Source organism: Brassica napus, chromosome A5 (assembly GCF_020379485.1).
Source record: "Brassica napus cultivar Da-Ae chromosome A5, Da-Ae, whole genome shotgun sequence".
In the NCBI taxonomy this organism is placed as follows: Eukaryota; Viridiplantae; Streptophyta; class Magnoliopsida; order Brassicales; family Brassicaceae; genus Brassica; species Brassica napus.
The window spans coordinates 24032058-24044910 of NC_063438.1; the positions used below are offsets into that span (position 1 = coordinate 24032058).

General features: G+C 36.3%; 3 protein-coding genes across 4 annotated transcripts; 1 reads left to right on the forward strand and 2 right to left on the reverse strand.

Annotated features, from left to right (window-relative positions):
• Positions 1-236: 236 nt before the first annotated feature.
• On the reverse strand, positions 237-2359 carry BNAA05G25110D (triacylglycerol lipase OBL1). 2 transcript variants are annotated; one of them, XM_013834283.3, is made up of 5 exons: positions 1950-2359; positions 1640-1881; positions 1505-1538; positions 768-1429; positions 237-679 (listed from the first exon to the last, which is right to left on the reverse strand). In XM_013834283.3, exons 1-5 carry the CDS (start codon positions 2296-2298, stop codon positions 422-424), a joined length of 1545 nt encoding a protein of 514 aa, XP_013689737.1. In that variant the 5' UTR covers positions 2299-2359; the 3' UTR covers positions 237-421. The 2 variants fall into 2 exon arrangements, with proteins under 2 accessions (XP_013689737.1, XP_013689729.1); XM_013834275.3 differs by having other exon boundaries at positions 1622-1881.
• A 4548-nt stretch (positions 2360-6907) lies between these two features.
• LOC106393603 (protein STRUBBELIG-RECEPTOR FAMILY 7) lies at positions 6908-11642 on the forward strand. The gene is made up of 16 exons (XM_013834291.3): positions 6908-7219; positions 7484-7616; positions 7700-7771; positions 7870-7935; positions 8025-8096; positions 8183-8251; positions 8337-8408; positions 8495-8560; positions 8646-8708; positions 8781-9109; positions 9498-9787; positions 9857-10128; positions 10208-10340; positions 10689-10822; positions 10898-11054; positions 11142-11642. Exons 1-16 carry the CDS (start codon positions 7108-7110, stop codon positions 11271-11273), a joined length of 2172 nt encoding a protein of 723 aa, XP_013689745.1. The 5' UTR covers positions 6908-7107; the 3' UTR covers positions 11274-11642.
• Positions 11313-11558, reverse strand: LOC125609057. Its single transcript, XM_048779861.1, is given in 3 exon segments — positions 11313-11447; positions 11450-11506; positions 11508-11558. Coding segments are annotated over 3 exon segments (228 nt in total). The 5' UTR covers positions 11544-11558.
• Positions 11643-12853: the final 1211 nt, after the last annotated feature.

A 12853-nucleotide genomic window follows, 5' to 3' on the forward strand; every position in this document is an offset into this window, starting at 1 on the left:
GATACTTCATCCGCAGACTGAGGTGGCGGAGTTTTTGTTTTTGAAACAAATGGAGAGAGAGACGCCATGGATGGTGTTATGTGACAAAAGGAGCTCATACTATGAAATCTTCAGGATGTTATGGGTTTAGTTTCATTTTAAACAAAGAAGTCTCTTTTGGTTTCATCTTATATATGTCATAAGAATCTTCTTGTGTGATCTTTGCCTCTGGTTGTAACCAATGAAAAAATTGTATGTAAGAGTAATAAAAACTTTATTTTGGAAATTTACTCTTTTATTGGTTCAAGCTCAAAAACTAATTAAAAACAAAAAACAGAACTCATCTTATTCTATTTACAAACCTACATCTTAACCGAGTCCTGGTTCAGTCAAGCTTTATTCCAGGAACCAAGTTCCGGTTCAAAAAAACAGAGCACACTCTTCAAAGAGGAGACATCTGAAGGTCATAGTCTGGTCCAAGCCTAACCGAGTTAACATAATCAGTCGGGCAATGATCCGAGAGACCTGGAATCGTCAGTCCTACGAGCCTAAACAAGATCCTAAACCATCCTTCTCTATAACCCGGTCCATAAATGAACCCCATTATCAAGCCTCTAACCAACTCCCAAACCGCGTTTACATGAGCAAGAACCGCATAACGCATACCGTAAGGGTTCGGATCCGGTTCATCCTCTGCTCTCTGTTCAAACATGCAAGAAGAACCAATCATTAGTTCAAGTCCAAACCTAAAACATGTAAAGATTGTTTTTTAGTGATGAGAACATTACTGTCTCGTTGTAGAAACTGTCGTAGTAAAGACAGACTCCGAAGTGCTTGTAAAGAAACGTTGTGTCGTCGTAAGGCAATCTCGGGACAAGATCGTTGCAGTAGACAACACGAAAGTATCTATCTACAGGGTGATTCAGTTTAGCTTTCATGAAACTACCAATCTCTCTGTTCCCGATCCTAGGCTGTCCGAAAGTGTAAACTCCAAGCAGCCTCCTCATCATCTCCGTCTCCTCTTTCAACACCAGCAATGTAGGAAACAGTATCGCTAACGCGCCTCCTAAGCTGTGGCCCGTGACTACAAACTTGGCGTTTGCGTGCTCCGCAAGCAAACGTTTCAGCGTTTCTCTAACTGCGTAATAAGCGCTTCTCTCTACCATCTCTGGGAGATTCTTTTGGCTATTCTCTTTCTCAGAGGAGTTTAGCTCGACGAGATGGTAATCGAAAGTGGGAGTGTAGTCTCTGGTGCCTAAACCCATTGCTTCTATGAAACCCATGTGAAGCTTACCCACATTGGGGATCTCATACCAAGAATAGTCAAAGTCTGTTCCCCAGTCATCTGCATCAAACGGCTCAGTGCCTCTGAAGCTGATCAGTATCAAGTCTGCATCTTTCTCCTTATCAGTGAGTATAAACACTTGTGTAGACATCTGCTTCTGATAATCTGCAAAGATAAGTGTTTATGTATAAAGTAAAACACTTTCTAATCAAGAACATGTTAAGAACCTCTAATCCTCACCATTCCAACAATCCAAGAACTCAACCAGATTCATCTGCAGACATTAAAACATCAAAACTTTTATAAAGTTGGAAACTTTATATCCTCACAAAGTTTCTATTTTTAGACTAACTTAACCTTCCAATGGAGACTCACAACGTTTTCAACAACTTTAGCGTTCTCATACGCAAGCTTCGACGCCATCACACACAAATCAACAAGCCCACGACTCCCCGGTTCGATTCCAACCCTTCTAGAAGAACCGGAACTAACCGAATCCTCCATGCACACCAACTGTTCGACGAAACTCCAACCTTTGTACAAATCAATCCTCCCATCAAGCTGACCAATCGTACTAACAAAATCCACAGAGCCTCTCTCTGGTATCACCACCTTCGCTGCAAACACAATCAACCCACATCAAAAAAACTCAATCTTTATCCCGTTTCTATCTCAAAGTTCGTACCTTTAATCAACCCAAGAACCAAACCGAGCAAGCCACCGTTCGCAGACAAGAGATTGAGCACAAAGTCAACGACCAAACCCGTGTATTCCATCGGTGTTCGGAGAAGTCCGATGATCTTACGGACGAGGATCGAGACCACGATGACCCAACGGCGATCATCGGCTTGTACATTGATCACCGATGTGGTCCTGTCGGAGTGATCATCAGGTCGTTCGAGGAACTTGTTTTTGCTAGTTTCGTCTCCTCTCACACCGTATTGAAAAAGGTCTCTGTAGCCACCTCGGTGAGGCCGAACGATCAAGTAGTTTGACCCGGGGCCCGGATTCGAACCCGAATTGTCTTGGTGCATGTCTCTTGTTTCTTTTCTTTCTTTGTATCGATCAGATGGTGTGGATAGCTTGTGACTCTATATAAATGTGTTTGCATGCATATATATATATATATGTGTGTGTTTATGCTTTTATGTGTCGCAGAGGCACAATGTTGCTTGTCTAGGCTGAAGTTTGATTTGAGATTTAACTCCGTCAATTTTTTACCCTTTTATTGTTTTTTTTTTTTTTACTTTTGGTTGTATAAGAAATGAGTTTTAGAGTTACTAAAATTAACATAAAACAAAGAAAAAGAAACTAGTTTGGGAAAGTTTAATTCGTGTCCAAAACAAAAACTGGACTACTTAATGCACTTAAAGAGTCATGTGATCAAAAAGAGAAGCTTATTGTTCACATACCGTTTTCAAGTTTTCAACTTTCAGTTGAGTCTCTGTTAAGTGAAGTTTTTTTTTGAGATGTTAATAAATCCGAGTTGTTACTTGTTACGCTTTTATATATTTCCAAACTTTAAATGTATAGTTTTTATTTTTATTAATTAGAAGTTAAGGCCTGCGTAAGTCTTCTTATGAGCCAGGACTAACATGTGCTTATTAGTACCTAAAATACGGCGTGAAGCATTCTCCTGCCAGGACAAATCCTCCCAACCATTTCTTAAGTCTTAATTAAGGGCGTATTCTCCGCTGCAGTTCACATCTAATAGATACCTCTCTACCCTCTTTGCTACTCTAAATCGCTTGATGCTACATTGCTACATATAATTTCAAGTTTTAACGCTATTTGTGTGTGTTCTTCCTAACGAAACTATAGAAAGTCTCGTCATGATCATTGACAAGAGTTTACTTTCTTCACGTTTAGTATAAAGAACACTTATTGGATAACAATAGTTATGTGGAAATAACATGAGCAATAAATTACCCAAATGCGTTCTTTTTGTCTTTTTTTTTTTTTTGAAACACAAATGCGTTCTTTTTGTCTATTCATCGATTTTTTCGTCAGCTATTAATCGATGTACAATGGACTAATGCAAGAATATGAAAAGGACAAAATGAAATGAAATGTTCTGATCTCAAATATAGACACGTGTAGGTGTAAGAAAGTGGGCCTTGATCACAATGGCCCAACAGCTTGTACGTGGCTACGTGTATAAGTGTTCAGAAAGTGAGCCGCCCCTGTCCTCAACGGGCCAACAATCCAACACATGTCGCGGAGTTCACGTGTCCTCTCTTCTCTTACCATATTTTGACAAATGTTCATTGCTCTCTTTACACCTTACCTTAAAAAACAAGCTTTCTAAGCTAAGTCTGGAGTAAATACTGAATCCCGTGTGTTTCGTGTATCACTATGATCAAGGATTTAGGATGAGTAGGAATCTGCCTTGTTATGTTGTACTTATTATAGGACTGTATTAGTTTTTGCAAGTAGATACAGGATTAATATTATCTTTGTACTCTAAAGCTGTAAAGCGGCTCTCTCTTGACTCTCGCTATAGATAGATTTAGATTAGAAAGAACAATTTATATCATTTAATTTGCAAGTCTTGTGACTTTTTGGGACATATACATGTTTCTACTCTTGACATGCACGCAATACGTCGGTTCTGTATGTTATCAGTTCACAATATTAATTATTCCGAAAGAGAAACTCTCCAACAAGCAAAGCATTTTTTTTCTGGTGTGCTTCTCTTTTCTCAGACGAGTACATACTATATATATATATATTACAGTTTCATTTAGCTATTTGATTCTAGAATCTTAGTTGTGAATTTGTGATATATTTGGCGAAAGACATATATCTATGAATATGATATATGAATTTAGTTTTTAATTAAACTTTTTATATGTAATTAAATACTATGGGTCCGATTGGTAATGGCTGTAGCTTTAAATATTTTGCTGTAGAAAAAAATCTGTAGATTTTTTGCTGTGGCTTTAGATTTTATTGCTGTAGAATTTTATTGAAGCACTAAAAATTTGCTTTGGATATTTGGCTCTGCAGAGCACTTGTACAGCTGTAGGATATTTTAAGAGCTGTGGTTTCAAAAAAAAAATTTAAAGCTTGATTGCTCTAAATTTGGTGCTGTGGAAATAAATAGGGTTGTGGACAGCACCTACAGCAACTACCAATCACCCCCTATATTTTCTCTGTTTCTTTCTGTGAGAATTTTTGGTGGACTATTTTATTTTTAACAAGTGGCTTATTTTGATATTTATAGAAATTAGTGCTGGAATAAATTTCAGTGCTTTATATATTTAAATTAAAAGAAAAACTATATTATTCGGTCTGTGAACGTTATTTATCAAAAAAAAAAGTTTGTGAACGTTACGAACTAAGGAGTACTTTATAAGATCCAGTCTATATAAAGGCGTTTGTAGTGGGGGTGATCTATACATATTATGTTATTTTAAATTTCGTGGGTGGAAAAATATACTTAACGTAAACCATAGAAGCATATATACACCATAATTTAATTTTTTTTTTTTGAAAAATGTAATTTAAATATTGTAAAATAGATAAATAGAAAAAATAAAGGGTACAAAATACACACTAACATGCACGCACCGACCGTTTTAGTATGGAAGCAAATAGTTTTCCTCCATCCTTGCGTATGGACCTACCAAAATAACGTAGTTAGGTCGCCTAGCTTTTGTAGAAATCAGAAATTAAAACGACGCGTAGTTTGTCGGCAAGCATATAAACGGCAGCTATTACGTGTAGACTAGTCAGATATCGTGTGACATGGCTTAGTAGTTTAACGGCTTCATTGGTTTTTTTCCGAAAGATGTCTTGTTAATAGCTACTAAACATAACTCGTTTTGTGTATATTGATTCGAACTTCTTCTTTTGCTTATCTATGTCTTAAAACGTATTTATCAAACTTAATAGTCCGGGTCAAGTGTCAATAGAAACGAGAATATACCTAATACCTACTCCACCATACAATCCTACGAACAAAAACGAGAACGATAATAAATAATAAACACTAGCATGATGGGAGTGTTTTTGTCACCCGACGAATATTTGTAGGTAAACGTCAGGTTTCACAGAAGCTAACCTGATTGTGTTTCGTGTTTTTCTAATGTTTTTTTGACATCTGTTTTCAAAAATATATAAGTACTTGTTAAGTTTCAATGAATGGATCTTGAACATAAAACAAAAATTGCTGGAGAGATACATCATATCTTTCCTTGTTTAATATATATTGTCCCTTCTTGCTGGCACACGGTTGGATATATTGAAATCTATTTATCTGTAAGCATGTATAACAATTTCATATTAAATTACATGTATAAACACTATATTTACGAGAAGTTAAGTGTATTTCTAGCTTTATAAATACCTAATTACTAATCTACTATTTAATATAGTATATATTTCCTTTGAGAAAATAGATAGATATCACCAATGCTTTCTGCAAATTGTATATCAATATATAGTTCTCCAATTCTATTTCTCCAGAATGCTAAAATACGAACATCGTATATATTTGTCTCGTCGGTGCATTTAAAAGCTAATATCCCAAACACGTATTTCTGTTGGCCGGTCAAATACTAAGAGCAAGTTAGAAATTTTCAACGAAGACATTGCTATAGGGAATGGAATGAGAGGCAAACCACGTAGAGTGACCGATTAACACGTTATTACCAAACAATTATTTCATTTTCATTGGGATAATCTAAAAACTACATGATTGATGTGTATAACTTTTTGTTTGACATTAAGTTCAAAAGTTAACGAAATGATTGGCATAGAGTATACAAATGCTGAACGAGGATGCACCATAATTCAAGTACTTAACCGCTGATGTTAAACTTAATAATTAGTGGAGTAGTAAATAATTATTCTTTTCGCATACACTCAAACAAGAATCTCGTGAATTTATTTAAGATGAATTTATTAAATACATTGCATACCCATAATTGCGCGTGTTTTAACTCATACTTATTCACTAATCAATCACATGTTATTCATTAACAGAACACACTTACCTTTTTCACAACAATTAAACTCATTACTCTGGTAAAAAATGTTAACATTTTAACACTATTTCCTTTTAAAATTCCACTTAGATGTGAAGGGAAAGTAATCAAATCTTCAAAGCAATGATGGAAAGACCCAATCATGACCAATCTTCGAAGTAAATCTATACTGTATGAAAGCTTCGGTTTATTCACAGAACCAAAAAAAAATGTTAGAAGCTAAAATAATGAAGTGTGTTCAAAAAAAAAAAAAAAAAAAAAAAGCTAAAATAATGAAAATACCGACTAGAAAAGACGACCTTTAAAAGCGCGTAGGGCTTATGAAAACTACAGGTAGTTATTATTTTATTTTATTCGTATTTATATTTTATTTTATTTTATTTGTGGGAATGAGAGGACTGCATAAAACCCCAAAAAAGGACATGCGTCAGACCATAACCATGAATACACCAACCAATATCAATTGTTTTTTAATAAAACCTCATTCATGAACATACTTCAAAGCAAAATTAGCATCTCTTAAGTGTTTAATTAATCAATAATAAATTAAAATTAGGAATAATAATAAAAAATTGCTAAGCTAAGCGCCGAAGGCTATTTTTCAATGGCTCTTGGATTCTTACTTATATAGCAAATCGTGCCCGCCAGCTTTACTCGATTAACTCGTCTTATGGCTGAAACAGTATAAAATCTAGCTAACACAAAAAATAATAATAATAAAATAAAATCTCAGAACACACAAAAAGTCTGAAAAATCTACAAATTCTAACTCTTTTTCCTTTTTTTGGGATTTTGCCATTTGGGTTTTCTTCTGTCTCATCTGGGTTCTAGAGAGAGAGAGGAAGGAAGAGGATGAAGAAGAAGGTGAGCGAGAAGAATCACCATGTGGGTTTGGCTCTGTTCATACTCTGCATTGTAGGGTTGAAGCCAAGTTTCATCCTTGGAGACACCAATGCATCTGATGGTGAGTTTACTCTCTTCCTCCTCTGTTTCTCCCCCAAAAGTCTCGATCTTTTCATGTTTTTAATCCTTTATTTGTGTAAGTTTGATCGGTGATTCTGGGTTTTATGTTGAACTCAAAGCTCAAAACTTTTCTGTTAGTTAATAAAACCCCAATGATCTCTAACGTTGGATCTGCTTCAGAGAACCGACAGAAAAAAAAAGATTAAAGATTCAGTTAATGGTTTGGATAGTTTGCTCATGGTCTTCTGATTCTCAATATGTGCAGCTGCGGCGTTAAACAACCTGTTCAGCTCCTTGAATTCTCCGGGACAGCTATCTCAATGGACAGCATCAGGAGGTGATCCTTGTGGACAGAACTGGAAAGGCATCACGTGTTCTAACTCACGAGTTACTCAAATGTAATTAATCATTATTTTGAATCACTGTGTTTCTATCTTGTATCATTGCTTAATATATTAGTTTATTTTTTATCTACTTGCAGAAAGTTATCAGGACTTGGACTCTCTGGATCACTAGGATTCATGCTTGATAAATTGACTTCTGTTACTGAGTTGTAAGCGTTCATCATCTATGATACAATGCTCCAAAGTTTCTTTTTCTTAATTGGCAATAGCTTATAATCTCAAGGATTGTTTTGGTGGGAACCTGCAGTGATTTAAGCAACAATAACCTTGGAGGGGATTTGCCTTATCAGCTTCCTCCAAATCTAGAGAGATTGTATGTTTGATGATTCTCTCTATATATGTTTGACAACTTTCTTTTTGTCTGTGTTTCTATGTTGATGAAGTTTCTGAATTTGGTTTTAGGAATCTTGCTAATAACCAGTTCACTGGATCTGCTCAGTATTCCATTTCTCTAATGACACCTCTCAAGTACCTGTAAGTCTGTAGTTTAGTTCGGTTATCTATCTTCAGACATCTCTTGGAGAAGTTTGGTTACTTAATGCTCCATTGGCTTTGCACAGCAATCTAGCTCACAACCAGCTTAAGCAACTAGCTATTGACTTCACGAAACTCACCTCTCTATCTATCTTGTAAGATCTTCATTATTCATTATTTCAAATCACTGTGTTAGTTAATGACCACATGTTTTGACGTATTCATGTGTGTGTGTTCCAGGGACCTCTCTTCCAATACTATCACAGGTTCTCTTCCCAACACAATGAGCTCTCTTACAAATGCAAAGTCAATGTAAGTAGCCTCCATGTGCTTGAAAGAACTTACGTAAGCGAACCAGTTAACACTAACGTTTATGTTTACTGAATGAACTTACACAGTTATCTTCAGAACAATCAGTTCACAGGCACCATTGATGTACTAGCCACACTTCCCCTCGAAAATTTGTGTGTAACTTGAACTTTATCCTGTTTACAAATGCATCATCTCTAAAGATCATTTGATGATGTTCTTGCTGAAATGCTTCCTCAGGAACATTGCAAATAATCGTTTCACTGGTTGGATCCCTGATTCTTTGAGAGGCATTAACTTGCAGTAAGTTTTTTCATCAGATTCTTCAGCTTTCTTGAAACTTTTTGTTCTTACCATGAATGATCTTGGAAACAGAAAAGATGGTAACTCATTCAACACCGGGGCTGCACCTCCACCGCCTCCCGGCACACCTCCGATCCATAGATCACCTACTCCTAAATCCGGTAACAGAGGATCACCATCCAGTGGTGATGATTCCGGCAGTAGCAGTGACTCCAAGAGCTCAGGGCTTGGAGCTGGTGGAATAGCAGGAATAGTCATTTCACTGTTAGTTGTGACAGCAGTCATAGCTTTCTTCTTGATCAAGAGAAAAAGATCAAAGCGGACATCGTCATCCACGGACATTGAAAGGAGTGATAACGTTAACCAGCCCTTCACACTCGCTTCAAATGACATTCATCAAGGTAATAGCACACTTAAAAGAATATGTAGAAATGTATATACATTTAAGCATGATTCTAAAAATCGATCTAGGTGGCAACTCGTTCCTAACCAAAACCATTCTCTTAAAATCCGATTTATACGACTTAAATCAGTTTCTAAATCAGTTAAAATCAATAATGTTTGTACATATCACAAATTTATCTAGTCTTTAGTTTGTTTATTAAGTTTTAATAATTCATCAAAATAATTTTTTATTTGAACATAAAAACTAGAATATTTTATAAAATATATATAAAATAAATCAATAATTCATCAGGCCTTTAATAATCTGCCTAGTTACCGTATTTCTTAAACATTGCATTTAAGTGTTCTTATGGGTTTTTAACTTTGTATTGATGTTGGTTACAGAGAACAAGTCTATGCAGACACCATCAGTAGTCGAGACGAAGAAGCTGGACACTTCACTGTCAATGAATCTACGTCCTCCACCATCTGAGCGACATAAGTCGTTTGATGAAGAAGATTCAACACCGATAAAGCCTATTGTTGCAAAGAAACATGCAGTCGTGGTCCCTTCAAATGTGAATGTGTATACGGTTGCAGATCTTCAGATAGCTACCAATAGTTTCAGCGTCGATAATCTTCTCGGTGAAGGCACTTTTGGGAGAGTATACAGAGCTCAGTTTGATGATGGAAAGGTATTAAACTTTTATAGAAATCTATAAATGTAACAGCACAGCTGCTGAGATATTGCGTTGATCTGATAGGTACTTGCTGTGAAGAAAATAGACTCGTCTGCGCTTCCCACTGACACGGCTGAAGATTTTACCGAGATTGTATCGAAAATTGCGCATTTGGATCATGAAAACGTCACAAAGCTTGATGGTTACTGTTCTGAACACGGGCAACACTTGGTGATCTATGAGTTTCATAGAAACGGCTCGTTGCATGACTTTTTACATCTATCTGAAGATGAAAGCAAACCTTTGATATGGAATCCTCGAGTCAAGATCGCTCTTGGCACTGCACGTGCATTGGAGTAAGTCTTTTAAACATTTCAACTAAGATCATTTGTCTATTATATGGCAAGAGGCTCATTGAAAGTGTTAACGTTGCAGATATTTGCATGAAGTTTGTTCACCGTCTATAGTCCATAAGAACATTAAATCAGCAAATATTTTACTCGACTCAGAGCTGAATCCACACCTCTCTGACTCTGGTCTCGCTAGCTTCCTCCCTACTGCCAATGAGGTATGTACAGTAACCTCCAAAGGTGGCTGGGCTTTGGCTTTCGGTTCTGGTTTTTTTTTTCCGATTCTAGAGATTTAGCAATATTTCGGTTATTTAGAAAGTTCGGTCGATTTTTCGTTCAGTTCAGGTATCAAAGTTAGGAACCAGCTAATATACAGACTTATTTTGGTCCAACTTGGTTTGTTTTTTTGGTTCCGCAGATATAGGGTCCGTGTGGTTATTTATGTAATTTGGTTCAGTTTCGGGTTTTTCGGTTGCGGATAAATGTGTCCAGGCCTAGGTGTCATGTTGCTTCCAGTCTCTCTCTCTTGTTTCTCTAATACTTTATCATTCTGATACATTCTGCAGTTACTGAACCAAAACGATGAAGGATACAGTGCACCAGAAGTTTCAATGTCAGGCCAATACTCTTTGCAGAGCGATGTCTACAGTTTTGGAGTAGTGATGCTTGAGCTTTTGACCGGAAGAAAACCATTCGACAGGTACTATTACAATCCATTATTATCCGTCTTAAGAGTGAACTGTGTTCTGAAGTAGTAAGGCATTGGTGATTACAGTACAAGGTCAAGATCTGAGCAGTCATTGGTGAGATGGGCAACACCTCAGCTTCATGACATTGATGCATTGAGCAAAATGGTTGATCCAGCTCTCAAAGGGCTTTACCCTGTTAAATCTCTCTCCCGTTTTGCAGATGTTATCGCACTTTGCGTTCAGGTAATGTATATAGATACATATAAATGCGTGTCTATGCACATGGAAAGAATGAGATCTGAATGTTGTTTTTGTAATTTTTTGTAACAGCCGGAGCCAGAGTTCAGACCACCGATGTCTGAAGTGGTGCAAGCGTTGGTTGTGCTGGTGCAGAGAGCTAACATGAGCAAGAGAACTGTGGGGGTTGGCTCTGGTAGCTCTGGAGCTAATGATTACATGTAAATTCTTTACCTGAGAGACTAAAAACAACAAACAAAAGCTTTACTCTTTTATTGCGCTGGTCTGCTTGGATTCTGAGTCTGACGAGTACAAGTTACAGAGACAACAAAAAATCAACAAAAACCAAAGTTTTCTTCTTTTTATTTTCATAAAAGTGAGAGAATAACAACAACAAAAACAACCTTTACGCATTGTACAATCTCATGTTTCTTTGTAATATCTTCCCAAGTTGTAGCACCTTTTTTTAGATTCCGACAACATGAACAAAACCATGTCCTTTTGTGAGTTCCGAGCTAATACGGTCTTTTTCCGTTTGTATTGCTATTATTTTTTTTGGAATAATTTTCGTGTTAATAAAGAAATATTATAGTACTGTGTCGTCTTTTATTAACCGGGTCGGCTGAGACTAACCGGAACCGTTTCGTAATTCGAACCGGAATACAAGTGGCACGTGGTGTTTTATTAGACTTTTTGAGAGAACAAAGAACACATGAGACACCACGTGGACTTCTTATTGACACGTGACAAGCTGTCAACAATAGCAAGGCACAACTCACGTTATGAACCAAAGTCTTCCAAAACCATAGTATAAGGTCAAGCTTAGGAAACAATAGGGTCGAACTAGAAAAATGATGATCGGAAAGTGGTTGGGATCTGTCAGAAAGACCGGGAAGTGTGAAGTTATGTACTACAGCGTGAGGACGATGGTTGGAAAAGCCTCAAACCGATCGGGTGTTCATGGTTCCAGGCCTCCTGACGCTAAATCACTTGACAATGTAATTAGTAATTACACATATTACCAATTAACTGAGACGACAAGATTTCAACCTTTTCTTTGTTATTAATTTTTTTTTGTCAATTATGAATTTTTTTTCTTGTAATGCATAGCAGGAAGAGATTAGGGAGAGGATTAATAAAGGGAAAGAAGACAAAGAACAGAGAAGAAGAGAGACAGAGAAAAAAGTTGAAGGCTCGCAAAGAGAATCCACCGGAGACGATGATGCATCCTCCTCCGCGCGGTGATCACTGATGCTTCATGGTCTTCTTCTTCTTCTTTTTTATTTTATATAACTTACTGTGTTAGCTCAAAATGTACGAAAAGAAAACATAAACCCCTATAAATTACAGTATCATATGATAATAGTTACTGAAATCAATATTCCAAGGTCATGTTTTTTTCCAAGAAAAGCAAGTTTGAAGGTTAGTTTTAAATTTCGATTAGGATCAAAATGTGAGTTGCTAACAAGCAAAAACAAAAATAGAAAAATGAATAATAAAACGGCTACTAGAGTTTTGAGACATATTGCAATCTTTGGTAATTCTCAAATCTTTTAAGAATCTTCGTAAATTTAATATATATCCAAATAAATCTTACTCATTGATTCAATATTGTGTTTTAACTTTCTAATAAAGGAAAACGAGATCATTGCGGATACACTTAAAAGAGAAAAGTAATGATATAAAAGATAAACAACAAAAATAATATCTATTCGATTATCTAAAATATTATTATTTAAGTAATCATATATAGGCGTGAATATTAAAGAGAAACCTCTCCTTATGGGCTTTTTGGGAGATTGATC

Bases quoted from the DNA above. Each gene is read 5' to 3' on its own strand.
- BNAA05G25110D (XM_013834275.3), bottom strand. From the start codon at position 2,298: ATGCACCAAGACAATTCGGGTTCGAATCCGGGCCCCGGGTCAAACTAC. The intron at 1,882-1,949 runs GTACGAACTTTG...TTGTGTTTGCAG, and splicing joins GGTTCTTGGGTTGATTAAAG to CGAAGGTGGTGATACCAGAG. The intron at 1,430-1,504 runs GTGAGGATTAGA...TTATCTTTGCAG, and splicing joins GTTCTTGGATTGTTGGAATG to ATTATCAGAAGCAGATGTCT.
- LOC106393603 (XM_013834291.3), top strand. From the start codon at position 7,108: ATGAAGAAGAAGGTGAGCGAGAAGAATCACCATGTGGGTTTGGCTCTG. The intron at 7,617-7,699 runs GTAATTAATCAT...ATCTACTTGCAG, and splicing joins AACTCACGAGTTACTCAAAT to AAAGTTATCAGGACTTGGAC. The intron at 10,823-10,897 runs GTACTATTACAA...TGGTGATTACAG, and splicing joins GGAAGAAAACCATTCGACAG to TACAAGGTCAAGATCTGAGC.